The following is a 23,749-nucleotide window of genomic DNA, read 5'->3' on the forward strand; positions in this document are numbered from 1 at the left end:
GCATTTTATTTTGTCCTCATTGCCCCAAATCAGAGGAAAGGAGAGCTTTCTTTTTGAGCTCTCTCTGGCAAAGGAGGTACTTCAAGTCTTCCTAAGTAGTATCAATAATGATAATAATAATAATAAGTGGTAGGCACTACTTGATGCTTTTCTAATATCTGTTCTCCCCTTCTTCCTGACCAAGAACACCCTGATTTTGTTTGAGGAGGAAGAGTGCTCAGTTGTGGCTCCTCTAGAAGTCAAGGTGGTCACATAGCCGTGTTCTGGCCCATGTGATATCAGTGAAAGTCTGCTCTGGAAACACTAACGTTTTTCTGATTAAACAAGACAGCTTAACTGTCTTCCCCTTCCTCCTTCTTCTTGCCTAGGATACAAATACGATGGGGAGGCGGGAGGATGGAGAAGGGAGTAGCTACCATCCTCCAAGGATGAAGAAGACAGACAGGCTATGGACAGAAGAACCAAACAGCGGAAGGAGACTGGGTCCCTTGTGGCAGAGCTTTCGACTACCTATGTTTGGGTTTGGGATTAAATAAGAATACTAAAATCCTAAGAAACTATTATGTTAAGCCAGTTGGATTCTCTTACATGACACTGAACATGACTCCAGTTGAAAAATAATTGCCAATAGTTGTGGAGATCTCGCAGATGCTTTTTGGGTATTATTGCATTGAATCCTGACTTGTAAACTTCTCATAGTGGAACTATCATTATTTCCTTTTACAGATAAAGAAACTGAGGGCCTAAAAGTTGAGTAATACTAATCATACACTTATACTGGCAGTGCTACCATTATCTCATTTTGCAAGTGGAAAAACTGAGGCCCAATAAGGTTGAATATCTTGCTCAAGGTCTTGGAGCAAGAGGCTGAGGTGGGACTTGAACCCAGGCAGCCTGACTCTTGAGCCATATGCTGACCAGGTATACAACACGGCCAAACTCTAAAGCCATTGCACCTGTCTGGTCTCCACGTCAATCTTTCCATTGTCATCACCCAGTCATTAGGCTCTCCCAGGGTTGCAGAATTGGCTCTGGGGTGCCTTTCCCTGTGCAGGATAGTGCCCAAGTCACCATGAACAGGCAGGTCAATAGTAATCTCATGAACAAGAGAGAAAAAAAGCTTGAGCAAGAGCTGAGTGATGAGAGTAGGGAGTGCTGGGGATGATATGTGTGGCTGTGACTCAGGTGTCGGGGTGTGACTGGAGGTGCTGAGCTGAGGCAGGCCTTGCTGCAAAGGCTTATGGATGGGAAATCCACACCTTATGGACTGAACGTAAAACTATGTTCAGATGCAGTGAGGGGTCAAGCTCCCAGGATTTAGGCTGGTGTCTATACCAGGGGAACAAAGAACACTCGGTTGCACATGAGGTTACACAAAGAGGCAGAATAGCACAAGAACTGCAAACACAGACTTTGAGTCAGGAGGCTGTAGGTCCAAATTCTGGCTCTGCCATTTACTTTCTGTGTCACTTTGGTGGGGCAAGACATGGCCTCTTTACATGTCAGTGTCCTCTGAATGATGGAGTAGGGCTAGTGTAGGGATTAAATGAGATGGTTGTGTAGAGCACTCAGCATAGTGCCTAGCCTATTGGAAGCACTCTGCAAATGTCAGGTGGTAGTATTGTTATTGGAAAAATTGATAGCAGAAGCTACTTCTCGTTCCCAAAGTGCTACGTCCAGCATCCTTGTTTTGGGTTCACAAAGATGCACACCTAGGTAAATATAATGACTTGTTTAGAGAAAACGTTAAATCAATATGGGACACTGAATTTATTAGAAAGATAAATTTAGACAGTCATGCTCTAATCTCAAAGACTGATAATTCTAGTTCTCTAGGGCTTGAAACAAGGAACAACAGCCTTACTCCAACCATTCTTAGGAAGATTCCTTCTTTTTCTGAACAACGTCCTGTTCAGAATTTTGTGTCCCTGGAAAGGCACTGCTCAGCTTTGTGTGGACTAAACCTTCACTGAGGCAGACTGACTACAGCTTTGTCCCTCCACACAGTGTGGTCTGACCATAGCACACCAGTGAACAATGAGCAGATGAGCCAATCAGTGATGTGTGTCCCTGAAACAGACTGGGTCACGTTAAAGGGGGTTGCAAAGTCTTTGATGTTCCTCCCATTGAGAGGTGGAGTCTCATTCTCCTCTTCTTGAGTCTGGGCTGCCTTAGTGACTGCTTGACTGATGGGAAATAGTAGGAGTGACATCCTTGGACTTCCCAGGTGTTTGCGTCTGTTTCTGTTGCTTTTAAAAAAAATACGTGGAACTGGGTAATTTGTAAGAAAACAAGGTTTATTGTTTATAGTTTCAGAGGCTGGGAAGTCCAAAGTCCAGGGAATGCATCTGATGAGGGTCTTCCCTGGCAGTAATGCGGGGGTCTCACATGGCAGAATGGTGGTTCAGAGAGAGATTGATTCTCATGTGATCTCCTTTTAAAGCCCTCAGAACCATGCTCACGAACTAGGGCATGGCCCTTACAATCCAATCACCTCCCCGAGGCCCCACCTTTGAATCATCGCAATAGGATTTCCCACCCTCTCAACACTGTCACAGCGGAGGCCAAGTTTCTAATACCTGGAACTTTGGGGGACAGAATTTAAACTTCAATCAGTCGGAGGGGAGGGGACATTTAATCCACAGCACCAGGCTAGGTTGTATGAAGCCTTATAGCTTCTGCCTGGGCCTTTTGGAAGGTTTGCTCTTGGAACACTTAGCCACATGTAAGAAATTTGACCATGTGGAGAGGCCAAGACAACATGGAGACTCAGGGAGCCTAGCTGAGCCCAGCCTTCCAACTGTACCTTCAAAGGTGCCAGGCATGTGAGTGAGGCCCTTTTGGACTTTCTAACCTACCCATCCACCAGCTGAATACCACCAAATGACCTCGATTGATTGATACCACATGGGACAGAAGAATCACCCCCACCTCAAGAAAAAGAATCACCTTGCCCAAATTCCTGAACCACAAAATCATGAGCAATAATAATATGGTAGTTTCAAACCACTAAGTCTTTGGGTGCTCTGTTACACATCAATAGATGTATAGAGCCCTCTGTGTCTTTCAGGGAGAGGTTTCACGTTGAAAGCAGGTGCCCAGATTCAGAAGCCACTGTTAGATCTTGTGACCCAGGCTCAGAGGCTGAACCAACTACAAATGAAGGCTTTTAACAAGGACTTAGTCACTAGATTTTGGAAGACAAAAACACCTGAGTGTCACAGATAAGACAAAGGGAAATGTGTTTCCTGGGCCATCTGTCCTAGATGATGTTTTCAAATGCAGTTGGATACTTCCCTTTGTGAACACTGACTGTATGCCAGTGGTGTCAATTCACTACTCAGCTAGGTGAATGCCAGGAACACCAATGAACTGTCTTTAGGTGCAACAGGGAAGCCACTGCAGTGTTCATGCCATCAGCACGCTCTACAACATTAAGAAGTGGCAGTTTGGCACAACGTTGTGTGAATTCAAGTGATTAGATGTAAATTAAGAGAGACGACTATTTGAGAGCTGTGGGTTAATTTTTTTTTTGGCTGTCCTTGGAATGGAAAATCATTGCGAATTTTGGGGAAAAATACCACAGCAATCTGTTTTTTTGGCTGTGTGCTATGGAGCAATTTTAAAGCATTGAAGTGCTCTCCATACTTTCTAATCACTCAAGTCCAGAGCTGATTATGGCTGTCAGCATCTCTCACATTCACACCACTGGAGCCCTCCATGTCTTTCAGGGAGAGGTTTCACCTTGAAAGCAGGAGCCCAGATAGATTCAGAAGGTACATCTTGCTACAGCAGGAACAAACAATTTAATTGCAGCACCATTCCACAAGGGCCAGGTGTTTTGGAAAATCACTGACGGCCCAACTCCGAGACAACCCAGATTCACATTCTCTTATCTCACAAACAAAACATAACCTCCCCTCCAAACAGAAAAAACAAAAACAATCCCTACCAGAAACTGAATTCCTTCAAATAAAAACCAGACACATTTAGATTGTTAAAATCTGTGGGCAAGGACACACACACACACACACACACACACACACACACACGAGTTATGTATGATAGAACATCTCTGGAAGGAGCTCCACAAAATTGGTACCTATGGTTTCCTCTGGAGAGAATTGGGGAACTGGAGAAAATTTGGGGTTGATGAAGGAGAAAGACTTTTTTTTTACCATAACCTTTTGAATATTTTGAATTAAAAAAATCATGTATTAATTTTCAAAATAATGAAACAATAATTCCAAACCTGTATATGACACTTACGATGTGCTAGGCAGTATGTTAAATGCTTTATGTATATTCAATCCTTTGATCCTTATATACAGTCCTATTTTGTAGCCATCACTACATATCTCATCCTGGTTTTACAGATGAGGAAAATGAGGTACAGAGAGGTTAAGTAACTTGTTCAAGGTCACACAGCTAATAAATGCAGAACTGGGATCTGGACCCAGAGTGTCTGGTTCTGGAGTCTGTACTCAATTACAATATAATACTGTCTTGCCAAAAATAACATACTCAGTCTCTTGCTCATAATCAAGTTAAAGTAAATAAAATTGTTCCTTTCTCCTCTCACATGGTCTTCCAGGGCAATGAAGTGGAGAAGATGGTGACTCAAAATAACGATGGTAAAATTCACCTACAATTTTAAACCCGTGGGCTTTATAGAGCTGTGGAATTGTGTGAATCAAGTCAATATCATGACTTTGGCCAAGTTGTTTAATATTTCTGAACCTTAGCAGGTACCATGTGTCAGATACTCTGCTAAGCTTTGGGGACAGCTAGTGAATAAGATAGAGTCTCGGCTCTCAAGAAACTTACAGTATCATGGCAGAGACAGGCTATAACAATCACACAAATTGCAATATGAGCAGTAAAGAAAAATTAAAGGGTGCGTTGAGAGGTAAGGATTAGGGAACCTGATTTATAAGCAGATGGTCAGGAAGTGTCATTTAGATGGAGTGCTGAAGAATGGGCAAGAGTAAAGCAGAGAAAAATGGAAGAGGATGGAGAGAAGGAAAAGTGTTCCAGGCGAGGGATTAGCCTATGCGAAGACCCTGAGGCAGGGAAGAGGTGTCTGTCTGAGGACAGAAAGGCCCACGTGGCTGAAACAGAGTCCAATTGAATCTGAAGCAAGAGGAAGATCATGGAGACTATGGTAAGGATTTCACAATTTTCCTAAGAGTCCTGGGAGGTCACCGAGGGTTAGAAGTAGGAGTGACATGGCCTGATTTACTTTTGAAGATTACTTGGGCTGCTATGTGGAAAATATGGATAGGTGGAGTCAATGGAAGACGTGGAAGCCGGGCTAGGAAGCTACTGCAGGAATTCAGGGAAGCAATGAAGCTGGTGTGGATAAAGGGCTGGCAGAGGGAGGGCATTAGATAAACTTGAGAATAATAATGTAAACTCTCAAGTGTGATTATGAAACAAAAGTTTACAGGTGTGAAAATACTTTGTTAACTGTAAAGTGCCAAAGAAAGATAACTATTACTATAGATGAAGAAACCAAGTACTAGAGAGATCGTGACTCGCCCAAAGTCACACAACTGCTTAGTGGCGGGGAGGAAGGAGTTAAAGCAGTTTGCCATCAGTCCCTTCACTGCCTCATGGGGGTGCACCCTGGGGAGAGGGAAAGAAGTCTGGTGACCAGGCCTAATTGCTTGTGAAATGGACCTCTGGGTGAATAGAGTAATGATATTTGGGATGTCCTTGGCTAAGGATTACCTCTAGCAGGAACCCAGGATCTCTGAAGCAGGGCTCTTTAGAGAATATCACATCATCTGTTCAACTTTCTGGGGTATAACAAGGAGATGTTTCGTAAGTGAAGTGCTCCGTGTTCTGCAGTGAGAGGTGACCATGTGACCCTGACCTGTCATTCTGAGTGAGAGGTGTGTTTCCAATGAGGGAACATAGGACATGGGAAGTCACTCTTGGGTTCTCAGATTTTTATTGATGTCATCCGAGTCTCTCAATTGCCTGTCCCTTGAAATTATTTAGCAAAGCTTGGTATTGGGTAAGATCTCTGATTTATGTGATATGATTTGACAATCAGATCCCACGTGTTCCTTCAATGGCACATGTCTGTTTCCTAGGCCATACTCTTCCCAGGATTCCTATTAGTTCCCACGTAACGTCAAGCCCAGTTATAAGGTCCAGGGATGAAGGGAGAACAGACTTGGTTATATTTGAACCCCTTGTTAGTGGCAAAACTCTGATATTTATTTGACACATCAGATATCTGATATCTATCTACTTGAAAATTAATTTTCAAGGACACATGCAATTGAAGAAACATACTGTATTTGGCTTCATTTTGACTGAGCAAAACTGGAGGGACACAATACTGGATTCTTTGTGATGGGTCATATGATTACCCCTACAGGTGAGCCAGGTCTTTGGGGTTTCCAATGACAGACCCTAGAAGGAGGGCTCTCTGGATGCTTAGACACTCACCCCCATCCTTCACTTGCCAAAGAGTCAGTTACAATATCAATGTTCAGCTGTGAACATCATTCCCCAAACTACTCACGGCCCTCCTAAATCATGGAGTTACTTTTCTCTTGCTTTTTTAAGGTGCACAATTTATCTTCACATACACCTTTATTTTGAAATTTAGAAAGGATGCTAAAAGAGAACTGACACACTTGCTGGAAGGGAGGAAAACCTTTTTGTCCTCTTTGCCTCATTTATGCCAAAGGCATCAAAAGATAGAACCAGCACACGGTCCTCACATCCTACTCCTGGTACAAAGACCACAGATCATGAACCGAGCTGTTGCAGATAAAGTGTGTCAAAGGGCAGGGCTTCCTCTGCAGCTGCTAAACAAGAGAATGCTGTGTGACAATAGCATAAACGTGTTCACGAAGAGAAGTCTCTTGACTTCCTCTTTTCCCTCAAACAAATTCCCAGACCAAAGCCTGATGTTTACCTTCGGCGAGTGGGTCAAGGGTGTGTATCATGAGCTGGAAGATGCTGTTCCTCATGAGACTGTTGTGGAGGGAGGCAGAGCTTCCACCTCGCTGGAGACGCGGCTTAGCCTGAGCAGAGAAACCAAAGATGCTGTTAGTTCTCAGAAATAAAAGGCAAGTGCATTTTAGACGAGATCCTCACCTAGTCTCGTGGTCACATTTCTCTCACATGATCACGCACTGTTGAGCCAAAGATTTTCAAAATACATTTTGAACCCTTTGAGAGAATGGCTTTCTCACATCCTTTCCTACTGAATGAATTAATTGCATCCACTGTTTTAGAGCATAGCACATGCCAAGTAATGTGCTATTTGCTTCACATCCATTCATTTATCTCCTTCTCCAAATGAACACTGTGAAGCAGATATTGTTATTATTCCCCTTAGCTAGATGAAGAAATTTAGCCTCGGAGAATGAAGTAAGGTGTCCAAGTCACAGACAAAAAGTGGAGGACAGAGGAGTGGATCTCAGGTCTGCTTTTCTCAAAGATTGTTGTCTAACCTAGTGGGTGGTCTCTAAAATTTTTAGATTGTGTGTTCTATCAGTAAAATTGTTGAATGTGTATATATGTACCTATACCTATACCTACATCTATATCCATATCTGTATAGACATATATACTAAAATATGAGCATACAAAAAATAGAAGTTAAGAATAACATGGAAAGTAAATTATGGAGTTACTAATATTTTTTCCTTGCTCCTTAAAGCATCATCTTGTACATCTCCTGGGTATCTCATCTCTACTCTGGGGACCACAGCTCTAATCGAGACAGCACCATGGTCTTTGTTAAGTGAGATTCGAAGAGACAGAGACTCCTATGGTAAATCCATGGAGAAGCCTCCTGACTTTGAGGGGGTTTCTTTTGTGCAAAGTCCTAGTAGTTGTGATCCTTTGGCCAAATAAATGGAACTGATAGGTGAGAGAAAAAGAATGAGTTTCTAGAGATAAGGTTACCGATTACCTTTTTCTTTTATCTTCAAAAGCAAACAATCTAAGAAAACCCCAATAAACCCAAAAAACCAAATCCTCTGCATTTTAACAGACTTTTATCCTGAACAGAAATTGCTTTCTTCCCCTTGATTGATTTTGTGCTGGTTATCACAGGGAGAGATGCCCAGAGGCAGCCAGTCTCTGTAGATAGTCAGACTTAAGGGGAAGAAAGTATTGTAATGTAAGGGAATTAATTTCTTACTGAACTGTTGGTCCAAATGCTTGACACGAAATTTTCTGGGGTCAGGTAAAAACAAAATATTATTTTCCACTATGTCTTCCAACCCTCTACATCACAGCGTTTTCCAAAATATTCTATCACACTCCAGATACACCAGGGAAAGCCTTATAAGAAACTTCATGATCAAATACATTTGGAGAAAGCTACATACTAGATCAACTCACCTTTAGAATTTCAAGATATATATTAGAACACTAAGTGTATAACTAACTGGTTAACTTGATTAATTTAGGCTGTGTTTCCAAACTATTGCCCATGAGTCCCTTATTTTGTTGGCAAAATAAATGCTTGTTAGCAATTATGGTCCACACATTTGGAGACAAACATGGAACCCATAGTAAGCTTGAAGTGTGGGTGAAATCTCAGTATGAGATACATGGAGAAATCTGACTTTCTTAGTGTGATATTATAATTGACATTCTATTAGAAATCACATTCCCAACTCAACAGGGTTTGGAGAAGAATCAGAAGGGATTATTGGTGTATCAATGGTGAACCAGATTGTGGCTCCTCAAAGGAAGAGAGTGGGTCTGTGTCCCCATCCTGGTACTGGATCTGCCATATCCTATGGGCTCTCAATGAAGTCATAATCTTTGCTCTGAGCATTACGGAGGAAGAACAGAGCTATAGGCATCTCCATTACTAGTCCTTTTAGCCTTAAAAGTCTGTAACATTTTTTTAATGCATTGTGTTATTCAGTTATAGAGGAGTCAGATGATTAAGGTTCAAAATAATCACAATTTGTAATAACGAATATGCTAATAATAAAAAATAAAAATTTTTTTAAAAGGTTCAAAAAATTTTAGGAGTAAGGCTAGGAGACTTGACTAGAAATGTCAAAATGTAAATCACTGTTAAAATATAATCACTTTTTGATGGCTGAACACAAAAACTCAGAACGTCATTTCCTTACCATGCTGTACTATATAAAATGTGATGTGTTAATTAGATAGGATCTGGAAAATGTGTTTGTTGTTAAGAATTTGTCATAAGCGCTATTACTATGGCCCTTATTCTGAGAAACTGGAAGAAGTCTGCTGTGGCGATCCTCATTAGAATAGGATTGTATCTACAGAAGAACTTCAAGCATTCTTTCAGGCATTATCTATATGTTGAATATATAAGGTCTCATGCAGCATTTCTTTTGATAGGACCAAAAGAAATTTCCAATCAGAAAGTATGTGCATGCAGATACACAAAGAAAACAGATATCAAACATTGGATCCCACACTGTCCCTAAATATCGGCTCAATGTCCACTGGAATGTAATTTGGAAATATCTTATTCTTTGAACTCTTATAGAAGTTCATGTCAAATAGAAGCTAGAATTCAAACTTTTGAAACCTCGTCCCAGAAATAATTGGTCAGAGAATGTCAGAATTTAGTTGTCACTAGTAGTAGAACAGAGTATACATACACACCAGTGTATTCAACCACTTAAGTATTCCAAGGGAGGGGATGGTTTGTTGAGCATACAAGATCCTCTTCTTCCCACCCCTGCCCCCACACTCCCCACAGGCACATGAACAGGCATAGATAGACAAGGCCACTGCTTCCTACCGGTAGAGCCGGTTCATCCTTGTCCCTGGTTGCAGATGACTGCATAAGAGGAAAAGGCAAAAACAAAAGACAAAGAAATAAATAAATGACAAATCACATATAGGGTTTACATTTAATAACAAGCATCAGGATAGGGAAAGATTTGGTTCTTTCTGCTCCTGGATTGAGTTAAGCCAAAACAGGGGGTTAAAGGTGCATATCTCTAGTCAATATATAACGGTTTTTTTAGGCACATGACATATTCTCCTGAAAGGTCAAAGTTGAATGGCCAACCCAAATGCCCAGCAACAGAGGGCAATTAAATCAATTATGTCCCAGTCATGCAGTTGGAATACCATGTGATCATTAAAACGAATGGGGTAAATTCACATGTGCTGACATGGAAAAATGTCTAAGATATATTAAGTGAAAAAAAAAAAAAAAAACCTTATTTATGGTCTCATCTCATAAAAGAAAATAAATTAATAATACTTTAGTACATGTAAGGAAAAAAATTCTGCAAAAATTATAGCAAACTGTTATCAGTGGTTATTGCTGGGGGTGGGATTGCAAGGAAGTGTCATTTTCCCTGTTTTGGAGGGAGTCAGCATCACTGCCCCACGTGCGGTGAATGAAAGCCTGAGGAAGTTAGGCCACTGAATTAAAGACGAGGATGATCACACATGAAGTTCAGATAATCCACCTTTTCTCTTGTCCCCACCACAAGTTTTCTATTCTAAACATGGAAATCTCTGTCAAGTTGGGAAAGGTTGATTAGAACACAAGAGCACATGAGGGTCTGGGCATCTGCTGGGAGAAAACACAACTCAGACAAGGAAACAGTGCAATTCTACCAACACGAGCCAGCTGCATGGCTTAGCTCCCTAACTCAATATAAACTCTTTTTCTTCAACAGAATTGGGGCACCACCCTGTGATCTTTCCAATGTTGTATAAGTGCCTTGTGAATTCTCTCATGCTTAGACCAATGCCTTTATCACTCCACCTCAACTACAGGTGCTACAGCCAGAACGAGCTGGGATCCTTCTCACGTCTTGCCTTCCAGTCCTCCCCAGAGTCTGAGCGGATCATTGTCTTCAGGAATAATCACACACTCAGAGAAGAGTACACAGTACAGAGCTGTTTTAAGACCTTCATGGGCTCTAGACTCTACTTTAGGTCCCATCCCACACATTATATAAAGAATGTTAAGATGCCCTACATCCCACATGAAATATACATTTTTGTGTAAAAAAATGGAAAGGATTCTTATAATTTTGTATTTCAAATTATTGGCTATGTGCAATTCGTTAATTTACATTCACCATACTCAAATCTTGGAAAGTGAGAAAATCTATGATTTGTTTTCATATATAATGTCATTTTAAAGGAGACTAAACTTAATACTTAATAAGGTATTAAATATTTTGTAGACGTTCAATTAAACATTTAACAATCTTGAATTTTGTAGACACCTTTTTGAATTTTGGAGTCAATGTCAATGTATTTTTTTTTTCTTCTGGATCTAAACATTTTTATAGGTCCTTGAAGAACTTGTGATTCTCAGACACAGACAGAAGGGGTTGGTGGTAATTTCTGAACACAGCCTGTGACCATCACTAAATTTGCCCTAACTCTCTGTTTTAGAGCGCTCTCTCAGTGACTTCTCTAAAAATACTAACAAGAAAATATCCCTGACGCTCTAGTTTCCAATCATGTGATGGGAAACTGGAATGGACCGGAAATTGTCCTTTGATTTCACTCTTTGCTCTCAAAAGCACTGTATGATCCTGCTTTCCTTTGGAGGGTCCTTTCATTTTCTCTCCTTCCACATCAGACAGCTCAACAAATGGCCCCACATTCTACAGAACAATCCCCCAGGGAAGTTTTCCAGTGCAGAGAGCTCAGCCTTTGGACGTACATCGAGATTAACTGTCAGAGCACGCCTTTTCAGTTAGCAAATTTACGTCTTGTGGCTAAATGGAAGACTAATAATTAGGAGCTGGGATTGATACCACAGAATATGAAGGAACAGGACGGAACTGAAGAGAGAAAAGGGTGGGCTCCATAAGACTAAACATGTCACCATCAGAGTCTGATTTTTAAAACTATAAAGATATTATTTGAGGAAGGAAAAAAAAAATCCAAATCTGGCTTTTGGTCTGAAAGGAAAAAAATATCTACCCTGTTGACTTCCTTTTTCTCTCATAAGCTAGGTGGATCATAAAACATAATAAATGTAAGGAAAATGCCCTGTACGTAGATTCTACAAAGAAAAAACTGAGTGCAGAGAAAGGTCTGAAATTCTTTACAAAATTTCCCACTGTTTAATGCCAGCATAAAGTTGACATCAGTGGTTTTCTTTCAAGTGTGATTTGTAGGCATGAATATACACCAGGTTATAACATGTAAATTTAGGTACACACACAAATGGCAGCTGAGGCCATTAAAATGCTCCTCCCTGTTGCAAAAGAGATGAGAAGTGTAATGTATGATGGCAATTGCCCATTCTCAAGGGACCACCCACATCTACTGATAATTCCTGATGTCCCCCTCACTTGGCCTCACTCTAATTGCATCCTGAAGCAACCTCACAGTCCTGGCAATGTGCTGCTGGTCATATTAGGAATTCAGTTTAAAGGGGCTCTAATTACACTGGGAGAAACTAGTAAAGGTGATAAAGAAACAATCCTACTATGTACAGCCAATAGGTTCTGGGTTGGCCTCAGTGTCACAAATTTATTTTCAGGGCCTTTGACCATTTGGCAAGTTTATTCTGACCCACTGGATGTTACAGAAGACAACTTCTTCCAAAGAAGACTAACATGACTTTAAGGATTAATCTTGACATTCTTATTATGCACTTTGCTTTTTAATCCCCTTAATTTTAAACACACCAGAATACCATCCATTTGGGTTGTATGACAGCCCATTTCCTGGTGGCTAGTTCGAAGGTTATGGCAGCTATAGAAAAGATTTGTTAAGCCAGTCCATAGCATACATAGCACTTCTTGAGGATTATTTAAGAGGACTCATAAAATACATCCCTGAAGGGTCTCAAGTTGGGGCTTTGATGTGCCAATGCAGACTCCTCTCTCTACTCATGAAAGCAGGACTTCTGCCAGACCAGGATGTATAGAATACATCTTTTACTTACAGGAGAGTATTCTGTAGTTCAAACACTTACTCAATTTAAACTGGCCCCCTCCCCAATTACTCCAAGTTAGTCATGTAGTAGCTGCACTTAAATTGAGCAATTGGACTGATGCTATTAACATCTATTGTCCTTCTTGGTGGAAATCCCAATTCTATATAGAAATTTTGCTAATTATTTATAGGCATTTTGAAAGTGCCCCATTCCTCTTCCAGATAATAAAATGCATAGCCCATTTAGAAAGCATTTTTAATGCTATAAATCATTCTCAAGTCATTAAACTGTCTCTCTTCCTTTGACCCTTCAAAGCCATTGGTTGAGAAAAATTTTGCTGACTGTAAAGTACAGTTTTGATGTGACTTGTACAGAGACTTATGCCACATACAAACCCCCCTTCCCCCCTACACACAAAAATTAGGCATATGCTGCACATTCTAGCTGCCTCAGGGCTACTCAGTAAGAAGATACTAATGTGCCCATGGTTTGCCCTGACCAGGAATTCGCCCACAGCAAATCACATAATCATATGTGTCACCATGAAGATTTCCTATGCCAAAAGACAAATGCGTAAAATAAGACTGGTTTTCCTGGCCAGTGACTTGGCATCATTTACAAAAGAAAGATAAGCAATTTATCACAAAAGCCAACTAACAATTACAAACTTCCACCACCATAACCTTCTACCAAGTCCTGAGAAATGTGCCTAAATTCATCATGCCTAAATTCATTAAGGACTCAGAGCACTATAAAGTCTATGAAGATAAATTTAAAAGTGTAATTATTTTGTCGTAAATGTGACCCAAAACAAATTTGCCAGTGGTTAGAAATATTAATCCAATATTTAATTGACATTAATTTCAATGTCCTAGAATTTAGAAAAGGTGGGTGAGAGATGATTCGAATGACTGATTTTCATTTAAAAAATTATCAGAGAAGTGTGAAATGATATTTCCTTTTTCTTTTGATACATTTACCTGTAATAAACAAAAACTTTCAAATATCTTTCCTGGTTAAAAATGAATAAGGCTCAAAGCTTATTGGGAAGACTAGATAAAAACTACAAAGCTTCAAACTTGATCTCTAAAAGGAGAGAAACCCTACCACCTCTTAATCAGATGGCATCTTATCTCCCTCTCCCTCCTTTTACTGTTCTTAACATATTTCCTGAAATAGTAAGGAAGGGGAGATTAAATAAATCCCTAAAGAAAGAAATGAGAGATTTAAATTCAAATTACTTTTACCACCGGTTGCTGGGTAATTATCCTGCAATCAATTATGGTCATTTAGGAAAGAAAGACTCTCAAAGATTAATGGAGTGCTGAAGGTGGAAGTCCAGGGTGCAGAGGGAACCACTTCACAATTCTGGTTTAAAGAAATACATTGAGAGAGAAAGGGTAGAAATTATCTAAGTAAAAAATGTGGTAATAGAAGCTCACATTTTGGAAGCAAAGCCTTTCGATCATCTGTTTGAATAATCCCATGATCATGAAATATTTGTGATAGTAGAAAGAAATTTGAGAATAGATTCCCTCAAAATGGAAAGAGTGGAAGAGAAATTGCCTAGGGACAGTAAGGAACAGCATTTTGCCTTTTAAGTAGTTGTACAAGAGAAGAAATAATGTAGAATGAGAAGTGGTGTCATAGAGTGATTAAGACTACGGATTTAGGGCTAGACTGTGCATGTGCATATTTTTTTTTGTCACTGTTTTTGTCACTTCTTAGCTGTGTGACCTTGGACAAGTTACTTAATATCTCTATGCTTTAGTTTCCTCATTTGTAAAAGAATGGGGATAATCATAGAACGTACCTCAGAGGGTTGTCGTGAGGATTAAATGAGTTAATACATGAAATGCTTAGACCAGTGTCTGGTCCACAGGAAGCACTATGTATTAGCTCTATTATCATTATTATTAATATTAGGAACCTCAAGGGAGAATAATGACAAGTTATATGAAAAAGTATGTTCAGGGTCATGAGCTGAATTCAAGAACAGTGTGGCTTCTATGGGAAGTAGGAAAATGGTGAGAGGTGATTTGCATAGGACACTAGGGGTTGATTAATTGGGCATGTCCCAGATTGGCATATGTGGGAGGAGGGTACACAACAAATTATATTTCCCTGAGTTGGCTTCTGACTATGTCCCCATCCCATGAGTCAGCACCGTCTGAAGGATCCAGGGTCGGCGAGGCCAGGTCAGCATCTCATATCTCGTATACCTTAGTGGGCCTGGTTTTGATTAGGAGGCTCTCTGGAGGACGGGATATTCAGAGAAGGCAGGACCCAGGCCCAAACCAAAAGGACCCCACAGACTCTGAAATTCTGAAGGTTTCTGAGATCAGCACTTTCACTTGGCAGGATGTTGCTTGTGAGTAAAAAAAGGGAATATGTGGATCAGAAAGGCCACAAGTGTGGTCATGAGTTCAATTCCTGCTGAAGCCTTTTCTTTCTCTGGGGAATTCTGCACTAGAGGTGCCTGCATCCAGGAAGCCAGGCTGGACAGGGATGTTCTGTGACCACATCCAGTGTGAGCCCCTGAGGCATTGGGTGTCTGCTGAGAGTCATGATTTGGATAAAGAGTGAAATAAGGTCCCTTCACAACTTGGAAAAATGTTTACCGCATGAGAGGGCAGACACTCATAGCAGATGAGAGGGGACATCTGTTGTGGCCCACTATAAGACAGCTGGGAAAAACGATTTGGGAATACTCAGTGAGGCAAGAGGGCCAGCGTAATTTCAAGATGCAGAACTCAACTACAACTGACAAATTAATCTACACAATCTTATATAATCAGTGTCTTCGAACTTTATGGATCATTATTAGAAACATTCTAAGCCAGTAACATATAATGTGAATGTTTACCTGTCTATAGCTGCGCCTATTTATCTATCTAATTCATGTGCTACTGTCAACCATTAAATAAACATGGGCTAATTTCTTTTTTTAAAGACAAAAATAAATAAAAATCCTAATATTTTCTTCTTGCATTCCAAATAATTGTTTTGTGCACCCCACAGGGGCATTAGTGCAAGCCTTTAAAAAGTTCTTTAAATGCCTCTCACAGAACTGGTAAGCTATATTGGGTGTATCATGTCCCCAATTCTGCCAGACAGCTTCCCAGATGCTGGAATTTGTAAGATCTTTGAGAACAGGATTCACCTCTGTGCCTTCGTTCCTAATTGTAGCTACTTAAAATGCAACCAGGCGGTAGGGTGAGCGGGGCTACTCAGGTAGAACAGGAACTGTGTGCTCCTGTGTCAAGAACCAAAGTGTCTCAGCTGTTTCTCTGCTAGCTAAATTAATAGCAATGGTGATTATTTAAGTCCACTTCTTAGAGGACTATTTAATCTTTCTTATTAAGTAGGTACATAGAAGACAGTAATCCCCATTTTATAAATGGAGAGAGAAAGAGAGGCAGGAAGGGCCTCAGGCTATTTCTGCACTCAAGATATTAACCAGCAGTGTTAATTCACTTAATCTAGAATTAACAATCCAACTACCACTGCCATCTCTTGCCTTCCTCTGAAAAATCCAGATGTTGCTAATATACTTTGTTGTATTGTTTGAATAATTCTCACAATTGCTAATGAGCAATTTTGATATGCACAATCTGTTAGTGGTGTTCTGGCATTAGTCACACAAATTTCCTTTGACTAGTAAAGAACCCCAAATGCATTCACATAATAAGTCTCCATTGCATTACTTCTTTTAAGGAAAGAGCGTCTAAGAGGGTGTGCTTTCTAACAAAGTCCAACAAATGCTGGTGCTTGACAAACTACAGAATAGTTTGCAGCAAATCAGGTATATTTAAGTAATAATGGATAATATTTATGAAAAGCTCAATATGCAAGTGTTATATATGATATCTCATTGAATCCTCACAGTAGTAGTATTATAACCACATCTGCCCCCTTTAATCCATGAAGAGCCTGAGGCTGATGGAGGTTGGACAATTTGTCCAAGGCCAAGTAGCCAGTAAGTGTAGAATTGGGATATGAATTCAGACAGCTGGGCTCTAGAGCCTCCTTAAGTGTTAGGGAAACAAGAAAGTGGAATTTTCCTTGCAGACCTGTGGGGAGAAGTTACAGGCAATGTACCTCCAAATACAGTGAAAATAGTTTATGTATATTAACAAGTATTTATGAGTTCTGACTTCCAATGAAGGCCAGAAAATAGTTGCCAAGTGGTTGTTGTGAAATTAGAATGACAGATTTTTTTTGTGTTTATTTGATATGAAAAGCGAGTACCTGAAGTAGAGAAAGTATAGAGATTATTTCCTTTTCTTTTGTCTCTTCTGGCAATATTATATAGACTCACCTACAATTGTCATGGTTTTTCATTATGATTTCTGTCTCTTGAAGGTCATAGAGGCACTTTTTAATGACCTTCACAATGGTATAGATTCAAGTAACTCTGCAAATTAGTTTCTCCATGAATCAAGTTGACTTGTATTAAGGAGTTGATAGCTCAGCAGTAGGTGGGAAAAGAGGGCCCCTCTGGTGGTCCCATTTATCTCTGTGGCATGAGATACTAGTCTACGTTTAGTTTATTTGGAAGTACCGGTGTGCTGGTCTTCAATTTATTTCTGACACTTGAAGGGCAAGTGCTGTTTCATTGTTTCAAGGAAAGAACAAGCTCAAAAAATGAAACAATCACTCCCAGTGTTTAAAGCATCAACGGGAGACTCTGGCAAGTTTTGGATTAAAAAATCATTCATTCTTTCACTTGACAATATTTATTTGATAATATTTACTGTACACTTACTACATGCCAGGCATTATTCTAGGTTCTAGGGATTTTGGTTTGACCAAAACTGACAGAAATCCTTATCCTTATGGAGCTTACCTTCCAGAATATGTTATTATCATAAGATTAACTAGACAGAAAGGGTAGGTAGTAGTTATATTTAACACGTAATTTTAAGTGATCTAAATACTTATTTAAGAATATACTTAAGCAGATTAACTGTGGTCTAACCATCACTTTTGTAATCATACTTTATGATTAATTTCTTAATCCTGGATTTAGCATATATTCTTATTTGGAGAGAATCTGGCAAATAGTATAAAAATAGTCTATATCGATTGTGTTTATAAAACTATAAACTTAATATAGAATAAAATTTAATAAGCAAAAGGCACTTGATATTTAAAATGCATTTTGAAACTGATAAAATTTAAGGTGTGATTTAATTTTTGACATTATTGGTAAGAAAGTTTCTTGCCAATGTTTTCTTAAAAACTTACATAGACTTAAGATTTTTGAAAAACTAAAACTCTAAGGTGAACACATTTTTTTAAAATTTATTTTTTGAATTGAAACATAATTGATTACACATATTTATGGGGTACAGAGTTGACTATCAGTTTTTGTGTACGGTATGTGATGATCAAATCAATATTATTAGCATGTTCATCAATATAAATTGTAAGTATTTTTTGTGTCCCTTACCTAGTCACTCTCTAACCCTCCTCCCCCGCCCCATTCCCACTTCTAGTAACTATAGGTCTGTTCTCTACTTCTGAAAGTTCAATATTTTATTGTTTTCTTTCTTTATCTCTCTCTCTCTCTTTCTTTCAGTTTTCTCTCTATCTTGATCTTGATCTTGATCTTGATCTCTCTCTCTGCTTTTTCTTTCTTTGCTCCCACTTAGGAGTGAGGACGTGTGGTATTTCCTTTTCTGTGCCTGGCTTATTTCACTTAGCATAATTTTCTCCAAGCTCATCCATGTTCCTGAGAAAAGCAGAATTTCATTCTTTTTTTATGGCTGAGTATTGTGTATATATACCACATTTTCCTTATCCAGTCGTCTGTTGATGGATATTTATGTTGGTTCCATATGTTGGCTATTGTAAACTGAGCTGCAATGAACATGGAAGTGTAGGTATCCCTTCAACATGATGATTTCCATTCCTTTAGGTATGCACACAGAAGTGGGATTGCTGGATTATATGGAGGATCTGTTTGTTGTTTGAGAAACCTCCATACTGTTTTCCATAATGGCTGTACTAACTTACAGTCCCACCAACAGTGCAGAAGAACTCCCTTTTCTCCACATCCTCATCAGCATTTTTTATTCTCAGTTTTTTTGATAATAGCCAGTCTAGCTGGGGTGAGATGATATCTCAACATGGTTTTGGTTTGCATTTCCCTAATGATTAGTGATGTTGAGCATTTTTTCATGCACCTGTTGGCCATTTCTATGTCTTCTTTTGAAAAATGAAAAGACTATAATTTGAATGTAATGTAATGTAGTGATTTTGATATGTATAACTTTTCATATTTATGGTATCCTAGCTACAAACTGTGTAACCTCATCAATACAACAGATTGACTCTTCACCACATTTGAACTTCTGATCCTATGATTTTATTGGCACCATATCAGTACCTGATTCCTGTAGTAGGACTCTGACTTAATTTCCATACATGCAGAAAAACACATGTGCCACACTTGCTAAATTTTGTTTTAGAATTTCCAGAAAGCAAATGAATATCACGTAAACCCAATTTAAATTTTTAATAATATAAATGCAAATGTAAGTAAAACAATAAAGGGTACAAATGTCAAATATCATTTTCTGTTGAAATTGTGCTGATACTAAGAATCAGTCCCACTTCTTGATCTGCTCTTCTGTTCCCAAGAGAAACCAAGAGCAAGCTGAAATCATTAACGTCACGGAGATGAGTTAGAAAAGTGGGACACAGTTGTGTTCATTTCGAACACTGCTTGGCTACTCCACATGCAGTTCACACTGTGCATCCACCCATTTCCTCTCTAGTTCATTCTTTTGTATACCATGTCTATTTCATGTTATATTATCTCACAGTATCTAGCATAGTGGTGCTAGATGCTCAATAAATTCATGTTTAATAATAAATAAATTAAATCAGATCTTATACATTTTTAATGAGCCCATATGCTCATCTATAATAAGGTTGGAGGCAAACCAACGCTGAGCTATGTCACTTCGCTCTTGGCATTTGATACTGCTAGTGACTCACAGCTTCTTGAGTCATTCTCCTCCTAGGTATCTGGGATGTGTTCTTTGACCAGGCCACTATTTCCTCCTACATGTGGAAATACAGTGATATCAAGCCTCTGTTCTTTGAACTCCTTTAGTTAGAATCAGCATTTCACAACATTCCTGATGGCTTGTGTTTGCCATTGGGCTGGCTTTGTTGGAACTGTAAGCTTCTTAAGTGAGGGTGTCTTACATGTTATGCATATTTATATTTCATATTTTGCTTACCAGTGTGCTGGCACCACCATATACTTAGCAAACATTGATCTTTTGCCTGCTAGTTACAAGTGGTGGGACTAGAGCTTTGTAAGGAAGGAGAATGCTGAAATAGGCAGGAAACTCACAATGAAGCAAAAACCTCGAGGTTCATCCAAGTTGTTGCAGGTATCAGTCGTTTGTTCCTTTTTATTGTTTAGTAGTATTCCATGGTATGGATGCACCACAGTTTATTTAATTATCCACCCACTGAAAGGCATTTGTATAGTTTCTAGTTTGGGCCTGTTATCAATAAAGTTGCTGTAAACATTCATGTACAAGTTTCTATATGAACATAAGTTTCATTTATCTGGGATATATGCCCCAAATTACAATTGTTGGCACATATGATAAGACCATTTTCCATTTTTAGTTTTTTTTTTGGGGGGGGGGGTGCAACTGGCCAGTATGGGGATCTGAACTCTTGACCTTGGTGTTACATCACACTCAACCCAACTGAGCCAATTGGCCAGCCACACTTTTAGTTTTAAAAGAAACCGCCAGAGTAGCTGTACCATTTTACATTCCCACCAGCTAGGCATGAGTAATCAAGTTTTTCCGCATTCTTGCCAGTGTCTGGTATTATAAGTATTTTTTATTTTAGCCATTCTTATAGGTATAGTGAAATCTCATTGTTGTATTAATGTGCATTTCTCTAATGGCTTATGATGCTGAACATCTTTTCATGTTATTTGCCATTTGTGTATCCTCTTCAGTAAAATGTTTGCACATACTTTTTCCCTTTTCTAAGTGGATTTTTTTTAACATTATGTTTTGCAAGTTTCTTGTATATTCTAGATACCAGTACCTTGTCAGATATGTGTTTTGCAAATATTTTCTATTCGTCTATAATTTATCCTTTTATCTTCTAAACATGGCCTTTGACAGAGCAAAAGTTTTTGATTTTGATGAGGTCCAATTTAGCAATTTTTCCTTTTATGGATCAGCTTTTGGTAGCAAATCTAAGAACTCCTTGCCTAGTTCTAGGTTCTAAAGATTTTCTCCTATTTTTTTCTTAGATATTTTATCGTTTTATGTTTAACATTTAAAACTGTGATCCATTTTGAGTTAATTTTTGTTATAAGGTATGAGTTTTGATCATGGTCCATTTTTTGCCTATGGCTGTTCAATTGCTATCATACTCATTTTAAAGATCAGGGTTGGAAGGCCACGTGAGGCTAACTTACTTGCACAAAGTTATACAGGTGGTTTGGGCAATGCTGGGATTGAAATGCAGACAGTATAACTTGAAACCACATGCTCTTAATGACTATACTTCCCTGGTCCAAGGCATTGCTCTCTTTGCATTTGCCAAGTAAACACAAAACACACTCTGAATTCGCCTTACATGCAGGACAGAACAAAATTTGTCCAGGAAAGAGAAGCCATCTAATTTTTATAGAACTATTTAAGGAAACCCAGAGCTTTAGTCATTCATTAGCCTTGCTTTGAACAAAAAGTATAACATGATTTTAAGGATAAACTGTATTATTTTCAATGTCATATATCCTTTTAATCTTATAAAGAAAGATTTATCTAATTTTATAAAGTGTAAAACAGAAAAATAGACATGAAATGGAGATCTGCCATTAAGTAAGGACAGGGCTCCATTTTTGCTGATGAAGTAGTAATGGGTTGATGATGTTGGAGGTATAGCCTTAAAATAAAAATTTCGGTTCCAGACAGTAGCTGTGGTCTCCTAGGGCATATCTTATCTGTTATCTGTCAATAGCACAACAGAAATTGTGTGCTATTGAAAACAGATGTAGCCTCACGGTAACAGAAATGGAAAAGATGTGCTCTGGAAGTCCTAACTGTATTACAGCCAAATGGAGCCAGGAGGTACCGATATTATAGTCGGCACCATCTTCAAATATTCCAGCACTATTTTCACTGTTGGAATCAAAAATCTGTTGCAGAATTAGAGGAAAATGACATGAGAAATATCATGTAGAAAAAGCTTTCCCCCCCTAACTACTGCAAGCTCTGAAAGCTTGGCTTTAGCCATCAGGAACTTCTCAAGATAGTTCTGAACACTTCATTTTGTCGCAGGTCCACAATAAGCACAAGCTTCATGCTCAGAGAGCATCTCAAATGCAGATAATAACCACGTAATGTTGCATGATATCATCACTGTAAGTTTAGTATCTACTAAATTATGACAACATTAGACATCTTTGGACAGGATTCTAAATTTCAATGAAAAATATACTAGACCTATGCGAAAATGATGCTTGCCAATTGATTAAAGAAAATCTGTCCAAAAATGAAAGATTGTGCTTATGTTGATATTTCTCTCAAAATAATATGTGTCTCCATTGTTCAAGTTTTTATAATGAAAAATTTCAAACACAGAAAAAGTTCAGAATAGCCATATTTCCACTCTTTAGATTCAATCATTGCTAACATTTTCTATATTTGTTTTATCAATATATATAGTATATATTTATAATTTTTTCTGGATAATGTTAAAATAAACTGCAGATATCATGATATTTTCACACTTAAACATTTCACATATTTATGTTCTAAGCATATGGGCATTCTCCTATATAATCATAACAACTGCATGTGTGTGTGCATTTTGTACGTATGTAATAGGTGACATGTTGCCCTAGTAGGTTCACACCTCCTAATGGGTTTTTTTTTTGACAACATGGGCAGTTTTGCTTATGTTTATACTGTTGTCCCCAAGACTGTTTGTTTTTTTAATTAAATTTTTATTTTTTCCAGATTTATTGAGGTATAGTTGACAAAATTGTATATATTTACATTGTACAATGTGATGTTTTGATATGTATACATGTGAAATGATTATCACAATAAAGCTAATAAATATATCCATCAACTCACATAGTTATCGTTCTTTCTTTTTTTTTTTTTTTTACATAATCCTCAAATCAGGATAATTACTATATTTATCATTACACAATATAATCATTTTTTGTGGCCCTTTACCAATTTCTCACCCAAGCCTAGTTATTAAGTATATGTAAAACAAAATGTTTTATTTGCTGAGACCTCCTCCCTTCCCAACTTCACTACCAACCCATAAGAGCAGATCAACAGAAATCGTTTAGTTCATTTAAAGAAAAAGTTGCTCTAGACACAAGCACTCATTTGCTGACTGCTGTTTGGCATTAGCTTATTTTTGGAGGATAATAGTGACCACCCAGACATTTATAAACACAAATGCTATTTAATGCTAGGGTTTGAAATTTGGGGTCTATAGTCTGAATTTGTGGGGGTGGTTTGTGAAATTTCTGAAGCTGTGTGTCAAGTTTTGTGCATGTATGAATTGTCAGAGGGCAAGAGGAATAGTGTCCATAGCTTCTATCAGATTCTTCAAAGTGTTCACGACCCTAAAAAGGTTAAGAATCACTGATATAATGCTTTCAAAATCTGACTCTATGGAAGCTGAAAGATATTATTCCAAAGGGCATGCATTATCAGCCGCTAACTGATGGAGAGGAGGAATTCCAAAAGGACTGCCTAGTCCATCCAATTGACAGTCTGGTGCCACTGGAATGGGTTCTGGCAGAGGCGAAGAACAGAGCAGAAGGCAGCA

At 38.7% G+C, this 23,749-nt stretch overlaps 1 protein-coding gene across 2 annotated transcripts in view; it reads right to left on the reverse strand.

Annotated features, from left to right (window-relative positions):
- The window catches only part of SLC24A2 (solute carrier family 24 member 2), a 270,174-nt gene that overhangs the window by 91,879 nt on the left and 154,546 nt on the right, over nucleotides 1–23,749 (reverse strand). For both annotated transcript variants that reach the window (XM_063081228.1, XM_063081227.1), the window contains exons 2-3: nucleotides 9,773–9,811; nucleotides 6,938–7,046 (exon numbers count right to left, since the gene is read on the reverse strand). In XM_063081228.1, coding sequence (XP_062937298.1) covers nucleotides 6,938–7,046; nucleotides 9,773–9,811 — 148 coding nt within the window. The remainder of the gene's footprint in view (nucleotides 1–6,937; nucleotides 7,047–9,772; nucleotides 9,812–23,749) is intronic.

Source organism: Cynocephalus volans, chromosome 16 (assembly GCF_027409185.1).
Source record: "Cynocephalus volans isolate mCynVol1 chromosome 16, mCynVol1.pri, whole genome shotgun sequence".
NCBI lineage: Eukaryota > Metazoa > Chordata > Mammalia > Dermoptera > Cynocephalidae > Cynocephalus > Cynocephalus volans.